The 13370-nt window shown below is 41.4% G+C and overlaps 2 protein-coding genes and 1 non-coding gene across 7 annotated transcripts; 1 reads left to right on the top strand and 2 right to left on the bottom strand.

Moving 5' to 3' along the window:
* Positions 1 to 3906: 3906 nt before the first annotated feature.
* Positions 3907 to 7019, bottom strand: LOC144707202 (uncharacterized). 2 transcript variants are annotated; one of them, XM_078580332.1, is made up of 5 exons: positions 6878 to 7019; positions 5370 to 5443; positions 5216 to 5295; positions 4236 to 4390; positions 3907 to 4143 (listed from the first exon to the last, which is right to left on the bottom strand). In XM_078580332.1, the coding sequence occupies exons 1-5, from the start codon at positions 6987 to 6989 to the stop codon at positions 4070 to 4072; spliced, it is 495 nt and encodes a 164-aa protein (XP_078436458.1). In that variant the 5' UTR covers positions 6990 to 7019; the 3' UTR covers positions 3907 to 4069. The 2 variants fall into 2 exon arrangements, with proteins under 2 accessions (XP_078436458.1, XP_078436459.1); XM_078580333.1 differs by lacking the exon at positions 5370 to 5443 and having other exon boundaries at positions 5216 to 5306.
* On the bottom strand, positions 5100 to 5172 carry TRNAA-AGC (transfer RNA alanine (anticodon AGC)). Its single transcript has one exon. It is a non-coding gene; the product is annotated as a tRNA-Ala (tRNA).
* A 340-nt stretch (positions 7020 to 7359) lies between the features above and the next one.
* On the top strand, positions 7360 to 12470 carry EMB2076 (Pentatricopeptide repeat (PPR) superfamily protein). Of its 4 annotated transcripts, none has more exons than XM_078579558.1 (3): positions 7360 to 8769; positions 8837 to 9029; positions 9100 to 9240. In XM_078579558.1, the coding sequence occupies exons 1-2, from the start codon at positions 7378 to 7380 to the stop codon at positions 9017 to 9019; spliced, it is 1575 nt and encodes a 524-aa protein (XP_078435684.1). In that variant the 5' UTR covers positions 7360 to 7377; the 3' UTR covers positions 9020 to 9029; positions 9100 to 9240. The 4 variants fall into 4 exon arrangements, with proteins under 4 accessions (XP_078435684.1, XP_078435685.1, XP_078435687.1 ...); XM_078579561.1 differs by lacking the exon at positions 7360 to 8769 and adding an exon at positions 12332 to 12470 and having other exon boundaries at positions 8890 to 9029; positions 9100 to 9989; XM_078579560.1 differs by lacking the exon at positions 7360 to 8769 and adding an exon at positions 12332 to 12470 and having other exon boundaries at positions 8890 to 9029; positions 9100 to 10004.
* The last annotated feature ends 900 nt before the right edge of the window (positions 12471 to 13370 follow it).

The following is a 13370-nucleotide window of genomic DNA, read 5'->3' as shown; positions in this document are numbered from 1 at the left end:
GAATCCCGTTATCCCACATGGAAGATATTAGAAAGTTTTATCTGTATAAATTAAATGAGGCCTAAAAAGTATTTAATATTAAAATAAAATTTATATCTATTATCGCTACATTTTAAGAGCGGTATATATATTAATTTTTTAATTAATGAGTACACCGTCCAATAAATAGAAACAAAAATTTCTATATCTTTCCATATGGGATAAAGGGATTCCGAGTTTAACACAAAACCCGAATCTTCTATCCCATATGGAAAAAATTAAAAATCTGCAACTGTATATAATAGTTGAGATGTATGACAAACAGAAAGCTCATTCGGTTCACCGTGCCCATGTTATATGTGCGAAATGCGTGATATCTAATATATGATATCTAATAAAATTATTTTTATTATAATTCGATGTGGATCTCAGTTTTCGATATCCGCATCCGATATCCGATACCGTCATCTGCCCCGTTGAGACGGAGACGGATGCCTACATCGAGACGGATATTGGTATCGGATATCGGCACTGTAACAACCGATATCCGATCCGATATCTGGTATCCGGATACCAAAAAAAATGGATACCGGAAAATGCCTTTCCGGTATCCGATACAGCATCCGTCCCGATACCGGCATCCGGTACCGGTATCGGGATGGGCGAACACTAGAGGCAACAGAGAAGAGGGGGATAACTGCAGCAACAGAGAAGAGAGACACCACTGTTTCTTTTCATCATCATCATTAGCTTATCACCCTTGCATCACATATTTTCACATTTCTGTCACATTCTATGCCTTTCACATCACCATGTCTTCATGATCTTATCATCATCCCGCTTACATACATCATTCTATCATCTCGTGCTACCTATTTATCCATCTATCTACCAATCTTGTCATCATCACTTCACCCTCTATCTCACTCATTCTTACTTTCTCCTTCATATCACTATATCTTATCTAATATAATATATTAATCATCTTAATCTTGTTAATAATTATCACCTTCTCACCTCAATGTCTTGTAGTTTATATGTGTTCCCCCCTCATCATGTTAATCACTATTTAAAGAGTATTATCGATCATGGCCACAAAACATCAATATATGGTTCAGTTTAATTAGCTGTCAGATAAGATTAACAAGATTCTGTTTGTTTCCTAACGGATAAAAATATTATCATTGTCATTAATTTCTTACTTAGAAATTATTATCATAATTTGAACGTTATTAACCAAAATATGCATACTAGAATTAACCTGGTCATTTTATTGGTAAAATCTAGTTTGATTGATCTGAGAATTTGGAAAACGATAGGTTATAGACTGATTCTTCATGTCTTGATTATTCATTTCTGACATAAAAAATATTGACTAGATTTTCGTACTTCAATCTTGCAGTGAAAAGGCAACTTTCTTCATGAAGATATGGAGTGCTAATTTCATCGGTCCGGCTCTACATTCATTTTTCCCTTCATTTGATCTTCCTAAGATTTTTGGAGCACACTACCATGTTTGAACCTAATTTTACACAATCGAAAATTCATCTAACTAAGTTTGGCTATGTAATTTAAGACATTATTTATTTCTAGGATTCAGAAAAATCTCACTTACGCATTTTCAAGCAAACGCACTGCTCCCAAATCTTTAATTTACCCTTTATATTTTTGTTTACAAACAAGATTGTCCTTGTGTTTACATCCTTGATCCATTTTGTGAGAATCTGACATTTCTGTTGTTTGGATCTTAAGATCCAAATCAGGTCTATTTGTGTTGTTTTGTTGTTTTTTTTCTTTTTTCACATATATATACCCATATCTTCTATTTAATATGACCACTATAATAGACCTGATTTAGATCTTAAGATCCAAATGACATCTGTACTATGTATTGCGCATTTTCCCTAACGAATGAATGACGGATTTTCTTTCTTCTGACTGATGATGTCGTCGTCTTCCTCTCAATCGTCATTCCCAACATCACATGGACGTCTCCCATCGCAAGAATTCGGACAATTAAAAATTAAAGAATAAATTATAATGTTTTTAATTTGATCATTGATATTGACCTTTCTTCGTGATTAATTTTGGTGGCATATCACAAAGAGAAAAAAAATAAAGCCTGTAATTTGAATCCAACTATTTGTAGTTTCATGTACATGTACAATTTTTGTACAAACCTCCACACACCACGTTGGCGAAGAAGACAAGGGATTAATCTCCACACCAACATTTGTTTTCACAAAGTCCGTTCTGGTATCATAATTAAATAATAAAATAATTTATTTTCCACATTGTTATAAGATAATTATTTTAAAGGAAGTATGGATGAATTTATTAAATAAAAAGTATAGAACTTTCAATGAATTACACATTATTTTCTCTAAACTATGTAGGATTTGAGGAAAAGAGGAAAAAATGAAAAACATTTCTAGAAATTATTTATGCAATTCAGTCCATCTAAAATAAAATGAGTTCACCAGAAACAGATGGATATGTCCAAAGACGATGATAAAATTAATTATCTAGAGGAAGAAAATTACCGCCTCATAGAATGGAGAGCAATTGAAAAACAAATATTCTAAAATTTCACGTCCAAATTTGTACGCATTAAACATGTTTTAAACAGCCCCATGTTTTTTTATACCACCTTAAAAAACATTACAGCAAATTAGATTCCTAACCTATTTTGGTGGACCCAACTGTCAATAAATTGATTAGATTATCACACATTCCAATAGTATCATGTCTAGAGTTTTCTTCAACAGAACATATAGTCACATTTTATGGATGAACTGAATTCTATAAATTGGTGATATCTCCAAATCAACTTATAAATCTGCCATAGCGCATGATTGAATTAGTTGCAACAAAATATTCGAAAAAAATGGACAATCATGGAAGGACAAAAAAATTGAGCTAGAGTAAAAACTTTTCAACTTGCCTGTGATATCAATTTGGAAACAGAAATATCGAGAGACTGGGATGACATAATAAAAACAATAAAAACTCCAAGGGAAAAATAAATTTTCGTTTGCATTATTCGCACATGTATATTAGCCAGAAGTTACCAAAAATTAACATAGCGGAATAGATGACTTTCAAGATAAGATAATCATCTGTACCTCAAAACTTAAGTTCTAAGAGAAAAGGAGAAGCTAACTCCCAAGCAAATAAAGAATCCGAAAACCCAGATCAAAAGTAGTTACTGAACATGACTTGATAATCGGTGATTAAGGAAAAATTTAGACGATTTTTGGCCCAGAGAGAACCAAGAGAAGGAAATACATCTGAAACCTCAAATATTTGTCAATAATTTTCAACGGTTAGCGGCATAGATGGCTATCAAGATAAAATAATCAACATTAGTTTTAAAAGAAAAGGAGATGCAAACTCCCAAGCAAATAAAGAATCCGAAATCCCAAAGCAAAATAAGTAATTAACAAGACTTGCTGATCGGTGATTACATAAAAGACTAGATGGCTCTTGGCCAAGAGAGAACCAAAAGAACGAAGAGAATACTTCTAAACGTCAAAGATTTGTCGCTAACTGTCAACACTTCGTGGAATAGATGACTATCAAGATAAAACAATGAAGTTTTAAAATAAGAGGACTATACCTCAACGCTTTTTTTAAAAGAAAAGAAGATGCAAACTCAATCAAGCAAATAAATAATCCGAAATCCCTCTGCAAAATAAGTAGTTATGTGGCAAGACTTGATGATCGGTGATTACATACAAGTCTAGATGACTCTTGGCCCAAAGAGAAACAAAAGAAGATGAGAATACTTCTAGACCTCAAAGATTTCTACCTAACTGTCAACACTTCGTGGAATAGATGAATATCAAAATAAAATAATGAAATTTAAAAAGAAGATGATTATACCTCAACGCTTTTTTAAAAGAAAAGAAGATGCAAACTCAACCAAGCAAATAAATAATCCGAAATCCCTATGCAAAATAAATAATTATTTAACAAGACTTGGTGATCGCTGATAACATAAATGTCTTGACGACTCTAGGCCCAGAGAAAACCAAAAAAAAGGAAGAGACTTAAGGGAAAATTAACTTATCTCCTCGGCCAAGAGCTTTCATGATGTCTGCACTTCATTCGGCTCCTCCACTTGGAAATCAAAACCCGAAATGGTCATCGGACCCACGTTGACTACAAGTCAACGTCCAAAAGGCTAAGATACATATCCGAATAATGTATAAAACCCCAATATTATATGATAATAATAGGTGGGACCCACGTACCGACGACGTCGTGGCCGGACAGCTTGGGCATGAACCTCCTGACATGGTCCTCAGCGGCTGCATCCGCCTTCAAAGTCTCACAGTCAAAAGAAATCGATATATTTTGCTTCCCTTGGTTGGCCTTTTCCACCTCCTCCGCGGCTTCCTCGCCCCACCTGAGTCAGCAGAAGAAGCTGACGTGGATTAAATCTTATCCACAACGGCCACCACAATAAAATCCCATTTACGATCAAATACAGTAATTACGAGTTTCAAAAAATTGCTCGCCATTCGCCGATCTATATATTAATTTTAAGAATATTTAGGGAATAAAACATAAGCAGCTGACACATCATTAATTTGGAGATGCGAGAACTTTGTCTGATTTCTAAGAATAAATTCTCTCTAGACCGCAAACTGGCCTGATTTTTGGCCCAGCATAAACATTAGTTTACTGAAGTTTCTTGGCGGTTTCGAAAATTGCTCGCTATCCGCCGATTGAAACATTAATTTTACAACTATTTAAGCATTAAAAAATAAACAGCTGAAACATGATTAATGTTGGAGATGATTGTTCTTTGTCAGACTTCCAAGAATTTATAGTTTCTCTGGACCACAACCCGGACAGGCCTGATTTTCGGATGAGCAGAAACAATATTTCGCAGGGCTATAGAGGAAATTTATTTAGGCATTAAAAAATAAACAGCTGAAACATGATTAATGTTGGAGATGATTGTTCTTTGTCTGATTTCAAAGAATTTATTGTTTCTCTGGACCACAAACCGGACAGGCCTGACTTTCTGACGACCAGAAACAATATTTCCCTGGGCTATGGAGGAAATTAAAGAGCTAAATAAAAAGAATTTTAAGAAATTAACAAAAAAATGGAGATGCGGGGTATCGATCCCCGTACCTCTCGCATGCTAAGCGAGCGCTCTACCATCTGAGCTACATCCCCTGTTGAATTAGAGGAAATTATAACAATAAAAATTCGGACTTACCCGTGCACACAGTGAATTGATCGGAACTTTGCCGCATCATGCCCTCTGTATTCGATGACGACCACCTTTTCTCTCTTGTTCTGCATTTTTCCTGAATTTCATCAAAAAAAATTTCAAGAAAATGGAGACTGCGAAACGAGATGTGTTATCTTACAGAGTAATCGCATATAGTCAGCTTGATCAAGCGATAATCTTCTCCTCTACTGCATTCTCTCTCACATGCTAACTCTGCGCTAACGAAGAAGTAAAACAATGCGTGTGAAAGATAGGAACAAAAAGAAGCTTAAATATATAAAATTTGGCGAAAATGTTTTTTCTATTCTGTACGGAATCGATCATCAGGACATCATCTGGATTGAAGGAAGATGTTTTTGAAAAAAATTGAACTAGTTTCTGTTGATTCGATGCATAATGCAAAGGAAGGGCTAGTGAGAGAAATGAGCGACGGTAATTCAACAGGAAAGTAAAATGATTGAAACGCCAAATTTTGACGCAAATGAGACAGCGGACTTCAATAAATCACTTCAATCGAAAATGACCAAAATAATAATTTCGGCGCCAAAGATTCTAAAAAAGTTGAAGTTAGAAAACATATAGAGAAAAAATCATTAATATTCTAACAGTAAAATAAGTTAATTTTTTTCAATCTTTTCTATTTCTTTCATTTTTGACAATGGGAGGACAAAAAGGTCGTCCCATGGCAGCAAGATCAATAGACAATAAGAATAGTATTTATGAAGCCTTCTTGTTGCTAAAAAAAAGAGGAAATAATTGTCATGATTCTTAGGATCAGAAAATCAGAAACTAGAAACTAAAAATCGCAAATGTTTTCTTAATTCTTCGACTGCTCTTTGACAGGTTGGATAAGAGGATTAAATAAAAGAGAACGACGATCGCAAAAATAAGACAGGCTTCCAAGCTATAAATAAGTTCTCTAATAATCTTAAGGTCAAAGAAAATATTTAGAAATTCAACGGTGGAAGAGATTAAAGATACAATGTAGCAACAAATGATAAGTCGACTGGCGAGGCGAGCTCAAACGTTCTGATTTACTAACATCAGGACAGGAATAATCAAGAGACAACATCGAAGAAGACAACAAAACCTGAAATAAAAAGAGCTTAAATAGCAATGAAGGAACGGACGGAAACCCAAATATAAATGAAACGAACACGATGGAATAAACAATTAATCAGATAAAAATCCTTCACAGATCAAGAAAGGCAGATCATCAAGCATAAAAGTGATCGAAAAGAAAAACGGAATCATGTCATAACTCTAGGAATCTTCAAGCCAAATGAAGTGACCAGAGATAGAGCCGCACGGTAGCAAAGCAATCGACGTTATTGCGTCCATCTTCTCCCTCATCAAACACGATGAGATGAAACGAACACGATGAAATGTTTGGTCGACTGGCGAGGCGAGTTCGAACGTTCTGATTTACAAACATCCGGACAGGAATAATCAAGAGGCAACAGCGAAGACAACAAAACTGGAAATAAAAAGACCAAAATAAGAATGAACCAGTGGACGGAAAACCAAATAGATAAGGAAAGAACACGATGAAATGCACAATTAATCAGATTAAAATCGTTCACAGACCAAGAAAGACGGATCATTATGCAGAACAATGATCGAAAAAAACTCAGAATCATGAAATACCGGTCCCGTGGAGGCCATAACACGAGGAATCTTCAAGCCTAATGAAGTGACCAGAGATGGAGCCGCACGGCAGTAGAGCAATCGACGCGATTCCCTCCATCTTCTTTCCCATCTTCTGAAAAGCAGCCAAAAAGCGCGGGAATCTTTTATTTATATCTCTCATTTTCCTCACCGATCGAACCTTAACCAAAACAGAAAATTTGAATTTAGCTTCGAGACGGACGACGGAAGACGGAGCGAGACGGACGGCTCAGAACGCTTTCTCTCCGTTCTCTGCTCCGATATCAGAACAGATGATAGATCGTCATCCGTCCTCGATCCTTAATTTGAATTTCCAATATAAAATCTCCTGCCAACCGAAACGGAGTCGTCCCGTTCAAACTTCTCCAGTCCACTAGAGATTTTTTATTGCTAAAATATCTTCAAGCTCTCTCTCTCTCTTCTCACCGACGCATATATATAGTAGCCATCTTCTTCTTCTTCTTCTTCTGAATCCAGCCATGGAGTTGCAGGCGAGCTGCGGAGTTGTTCTCTCAATTCGCCGTGGATCTTCTCGGAAGGAGCAAATCGCCCTCAAATCGGATGCGGCAAGCCTTCCACCTCTGCATCTTCGCCGATCGTCGAGTTCCATCGCGAACTGCCGAAGAAATTTCAACAATTCGACGTCTATCTCGGCCGCGAGCTGCTCGGAGAGCTCCCTCGAAGAATTTTCCACGGTGAGACCTTCGCAACTCTCCGGCATCAAGCCTCAGTATCTGGAAGAAACCGATGATTCAGTTCTATCTGAAAGATTGCTCAAGCTGTGTAGAAACAACAAAATTCTTAGCGCTCTTGAATTGTTCGCCTCAATGTCTGCACTAGGAATCAAACCTAACAGCCACGCCTGCAACTCCTTGATTGCTTGTCTCACAAGAAACAATTGCATAGACGATGCCCTAGCTGTTTTCGAAATCTTGCGGAGGGAAAAATTAGCCACGGAGCACACCTTCAGCATAGTCCTGAAAGCAGTGGCAGAGGCGAAAGGATGCAGATCTGCGGTCGAGATCTTCTCCGAGGTTGAATCAGAGGAGAACAAACTCGATACCGTTGTTTACAACACGATGATATCCATCTGCGGAAGATCGAAGAACTGGATCGAGGCGGAGCGGTTATGGAACAGACTCCGGCAGCGCGATTGTGCAGGTTCGATTTTGACCTACCGCCTTCTGATCAGCATCTTCGTCCAGTGCGGCCAGCCAGAGCTCGCGCTTTCAGCCTACGACGAGATGATCAAGAACGGATTACAACCAGACGAAGACTCCATGAAAGGCATCATCTCCGTCTGCACAAAGGAAGGGAACTGGAGATCAGGCCTTGCGGTGTTCAATCAGATGATCAACAGCGGCGTCCAGCCAAACGCCGTGGCATTCAATTCGATCATCAACTGCCTCGGAAAGGCTGGGGAAACCGATCAAGCATTCAAAATCTACGATCTGATGAAGAACGCCGGGCTTTCGCCCGATGTTTACACCTGGACTGCGCTGCTGAATTCTCTCTACCGTTCCGGTAGATACTCCGACGCGCTCAGATTGTTCGAGTTCATCTCAAAAGGGGACGAAGAACTGAACCCGCACCTCTGCAATGTGGCTCTGATGTCTTGCCAGAGACTCCGCCGATGGGATCGCAGCCTGCAGATCTTGTGGAAGATGGAAGAAAGCGAAATGTATGTTCCCCCAGAATCATACAATCTCGTGATTTTAGCTTGCGAAAGGGCGAATCAAGCCAAAGTAGCAGTCGAAGTTTATGAACACATGATCCACAGAAAATGCGTTCCGGACACGTTCACTCATCTGTCTCTCATTCGAGCGTGCATCTGGGGATCGCTCTGGGCCGAGGTCGACGGATTACTGAAGGTAATCATGCATTAATTAAATCATTTGTTTCAGACAAGGATTGATTATCGTTTGATGCGATGAACAGCGGGTTGAGCCGAGCGCATCCCTTTATAACACGATCATTCAAGGGCTCTTCCTGAGGGGGAAGGCGGGATCGGCGAAGAAGTTGTACGAGAAGCTACGGGCCAACGGGCTGGAGCCCGACGGCAAAACCCGGGCTTTAATGCTTCAATATTCCTCGGAGAAACCAAAGTTCGGAAGAAATTAAACCTCCTAAAGTAAGTTTTTTTTTTTGTTCTCTATATATATAAAAAGCCGGGGTTCGAGGCTTCGAGTTCGCGGTTCCAGGCGAGATGGCGGACGGGGGGTTCTACCTGAGAGTGGCGGAGAAGCTTCTCGAAGGGCACGACTTCGCGGGGAGCAAGATGTTCGCGGAGCTGGCGATCGAGGCGGATCCGCTGCTGGACGGCGCGGATTGGATCATCGCGGCGGCGGACGTGCTCCAATCCTCGTCCCGCCGTCGGATCAACCACCACATGGACTGGTACGAGGTTCTCCAGATCGGGGCATCGGCGGGGGACCGTCAGATCTCAGCCGTCCGCCGGCAGTACCGGCGGCTCTCTCTCCTCCTGCGCGCTCCCGGCCGTCCGATCTCCGCCGCGGCCGACGAGGCGCTCCGGCTCGTGGAGAGCGCGTGGAAGGTCCTCTCCGACCCGGTGAAGAAGAACCTCTACGACAAAGAGCTTCTCATCTCCGCCTCGCCGGAGAAGTCGTCTTCGGCGGCGGCGGCGGCGGAGCGAACCCCCGACGGCGGCGCGTTCTGGACCGTCTGCGGGGGCTGCTTTCACATCCATCAGTACGCGAGGGGATGCGAAGGAAGAACCCTAATCTGCCAGAGCTGCGGGAAGCCGTTCATGGCGAGGGAGCTGCAATCTCCGCCGTCCATCGTGCCCGGGACGGACACGTATTACTGCGTCTGGGGGCTCGTCCCGCTAGGGTTTCCTCGGGAGTCCGCCCACTGGAGCTCCGCCCCGATCTCGCCCTTCTTTCCCGATCCGACGGACCAGATGAGGTTCGACCTGAGGCCTTCCCCCGTCCCTGTGGAGAGCAAGGCGGAGCCCCCCAAGATGAGGAGGAAGAAGGCCGTCGTGGTTCGCCCCAGGAAGCGCTTAGCCGAGGAACCCGTTCCAGATGGGAAGACTTGATTCGATTTCGATTGGGTTTCTGCACAGATCCAGGTATGTGAATGAAATGTAAGTATGAATCTTTTTGTCATAGCCATCTGTTTTTTTTCTTATTTTTTTCTTCCGTGGACTTTCAAGGGTTTCATTCTCGTTATCATGGTAATTGTTGAATATATTGTTTGAACAGAGGAATGCACTCGGTTTTCGTCTCATCATGTTATATGTCCTTTTATGGCTTCTTTGGGTCTTTCTTTCTACCCTTTGATCTACTTTTTTGAATCTTCGGTCTGGTCTCCGTCCGGCCTCAATCTGGTCTTGGTTGAGTCTCGGTCTGGTTTTGATTAGTCTCTGTAAGGTTTTAGCAAAAATCTAAACCTATCTCTGATCAGGGACCAGTATAGTTCCGGATCGTTCGGGATGTGGATGATGGACGGCACAGGACGAAGATCGTCCTATCCAACATCTGGAATCAGTGCAGGGACGCAACGGGATGGTTTTTTCGTCCGAGACCTCAGTTCATCTCAGGTCGAATTTCCATCCCGGTGTTCGTCCAACCACGCGGACGGGATGATTTTTTTGTCCTGAGACGAAAAACCCGTCCCGTCCGCATCCTTGCAATTGTGTAGTGTTCTGGATCGTTCGGGAGGTGGATGATGGACAGGACTAAGATTGTCCCATTCGACATCCGGAATCAGTGCAGGGACGTGGACGGGACAGTTTTTTCATCCGAGACCTCCGGATGGAACAGTTTTTAGTCCAAGTGAACGAAAACCATCCGATCCGTTCGTCTCGGGACGAATTTCCATCCCAGTGTTCGTCCAACCTCACGGACGGGTTGGTTTTTTTGTCCTGGGCCGAAAAACCATCCTGTCCGCGTCCCTGCAATTGTATAGTTCTGGGTTGTCCGGGACGAGGACTTTGGACGGGACAGGATGAAGATCGTCCCGTGTGACGTCGGGAATCAGTGCCGGGATGCAGACAGGACAGTTTTTTCGTCCGAGTGGACAAAAACTGTCCCGTCCATTCATCTTGGGACTAATTTTCGTCCCGGTTTTCGTCCAACCTTGCGGACGGGACGATTTTTTTGTCCTGGGACAAAAAAACCATCTGTTCGCATCCCTGCACTACAGGGACCAGTCCAGTCTAGGTCAGTTTATTTGGACTATTCAAAGTCAATGTTAGAAGTCAGTGTTGTAGTTTTGAACAAAGTTAAGAACTCAATGTTAATATGAATTATAGACATGCAACATTGCTGTGGAAGCAGTATAAAAATTCAAACAATTATCTTCACAGAAAGAATTATGCAGTATAAGTATAGTTCCGAATTGTCCCGGATGTGGACGATGGACGGGACGGGACGAATTTTGTCCCGTCGAATGTCCGGATTCAGTGCAGGGACAAAGGACGGGATGAAATTTTCGTCCCATCCAGTCCTCCCAGGACGAATTTTCGTCCCGTTCCTCGTCCCAGACGGAAAACCCATTTTATATTTTTAAATTTTAAGTTTTTTAGGGAATTAAGGAGGAGAGAGAATGTGAAGGGCCACATGTACAATTTTTTCTGAGCAGTGTCCATTTGCACTGACATAAAAAAACAGTGACTTTGATGCAAATTGTCATTGCGAGGCCAAGTGGCTACATCTCAACCGTCAGATGTGAATCCGGTGGTTCTGTCTAGATTCGTCCTTCCAACGTCCGAGACCTCCGGACAGACGACTTTTTCGTTCCATGGGACGAAAACCATCCTGCCCTGTGCTCCCCAGGATGAATTTTCATCCCGAAATTCGTCTGTATCTTTGGATGGGATGATTGTTTCATTTCGGGTCTAAAGAATCATCCCGTTCGCGTCACTGCACTATAATTATAAGTATTCAATCAGTCTTGAATAACTTAGTTTTAAGTTGTCGGTGGATTCCACAAAACTTGGTCTTCCCCTAAAGTTGATTGATTGCCTTTCTCAAGCAGGCTATAAAATAATATATAATTATGGACTGTAAAAGTGGTAGAAACACATTTTCCACTCAGAGAGGGAAAGGGAGAGAGGAAAAGGGAAAAGTATAGATGTGGATATATGGAGATACAGAGAGAGAGATACAAGAAAAGAGATAGGCTTTGAAAGGAGGAGAGTGATGGAAAAGGATTATTAAAGAGGAAATAGTGAGAGGGGGGAGAGTGAAAGGAAAGAAAGAGATTGATATGGGGGAGATAGATAGGGGTGGACATCTGGGACTGAGCCGGTCAGACTAGACCATATCAGGAGGTAGGTCCTAGGTCCGCCACTCTAGGGCAGACCAATTGGTCAGGTAGGTATTTAATATTTTGTAGTAAAATTCAGAAAAAAATATATTAAATCCACCTTGTCAGAGGTGTAATCACAGCTTATTTTATTGTCTGCAGGCGCCCATTTATTGAAGAAGAGCTTTTCTTTGAACATGGGCTACAAGAACCCATCAAAACCTCGTCCTCTGTTGAACATTTCATCCTTCTCTATTCACATCAGCAGTTCTCGGTGAACAAAAAGAGGTGGAGGGAGAAAAATTGGGTGAGGGAGATAGGAGAGTGGGGAAAGAAGGGAAGGGAGGGAAGGGGCATTTGTTACCAGCATTTCTAAAGTTGGTTTTGTTGATAGTCAACCTAACCATCAGTACCACTTTTCTACATTGACTTTGACATCCGCCAGTCAACCCGACAGGATCAGGATTGAACAAGAACGGACCATAACTAGAGCGAACTTTAGGTAAGGTTTAAGTCTTTGTTAAAAATGGAGACCAGACGGGGACTGAGTAAGAACAGGCTAGAAGAGAACGAAACTTTAGGTATGGTTTAGGTCTTTGTTAAAGACCATGATCGGGCCGTCAAACCATAGTTAGAGTTTTGAAGAGAGTTGCATAAAAAAGAGAGAACGAATAAGAGGAGAGAGTGTGTGAGTGAAAAGAGGGTGGATCTAAGGAGAGATGGAGAGGGAAAGATATAAAGATTGAGAGGTAAAGATGCAAATCTAAGGAAAGAGAAAATAGAAATTAGTGTGGAGGGAGAGAATGAGAGAGGAAAAGTGAAAGAGAGAGAAGTAGGAAGAGGGAGAGAAAAAGGGAGATAGCTGGGTTGAGGGAGAGTGAAAGAGAGACGAGTGTGGAGATAGGTGGGTAGAAGGTGAGGGTAAAGAGAGATTGGTGGGTATAGAGAGAGAGAGAGAGAGAGAGAGATGAGTAGAGGGAGATATGAGAGAGGGAAAGAGAGAGATAATGAGAGAGGGAGAGAGAGAGATGTGTAGAGGGAAATAGCGAGAGAGGGATATATATATATATATCGGTAGAGGGAGATAATGAAAGAGGGAACGAGAGTGAGGTGTGAAGAGGAAGATAACCAGAGAAGGAAAGAGAGATGTGTGTAGAGGGAGATATGAGAGAGGGAAAGACAGAGAGATGAGTAGAGGGAG

The sequence above is a fragment of the Wolffia australiana genome, chromosome 8 (genome assembly GCF_029677425.1).
Source record: "Wolffia australiana isolate 7733 chromosome 8, ASM2967742v1".
Classification (NCBI taxonomy): Eukaryota; Viridiplantae; Streptophyta; class Magnoliopsida; order Alismatales; family Araceae; genus Wolffia; species Wolffia australiana.
Note: the sequence above shows the minus strand (reverse complement) of the source record. Positions and strands in the feature narration are given on the sequence as shown.

Excerpts from the sequence above, each read along its gene's own strand:
- LOC144707202 (XM_078580332.1), bottom strand. The coding sequence starts at position 6,989 with ATGGGAAAGAAGATGGAGGGAATCGCGTCGATTGCTCTACTGCCGTGC. Across the intron at positions 5,296-5,369 it reads TGACTATATGCGATTACTCT|AACAAGAGAGAAAAGGTGGT; the intron begins GTAAGATAACAC and ends GGAAAAATGCAG. Across the intron at positions 4,391-5,215 it reads TCAATTCACTGTGTGCACGG|GTGGGGCGAGGAAGCCGCGG; the intron begins GTAAGTCCGAAT and ends CTGCTGACTCAG.
- EMB2076 (XM_078579558.1), top strand. The coding sequence starts at position 7,378 with ATGGAGTTGCAGGCGAGCTGCGGAGTTGTTCTCTCAATTCGCCGTGGA. Across the intron at positions 8,770-8,836 it reads AGGTCGACGGATTACTGAAG|CGGGTTGAGCCGAGCGCATC; the intron begins GTAATCATGCAT and ends TGCGATGAACAG.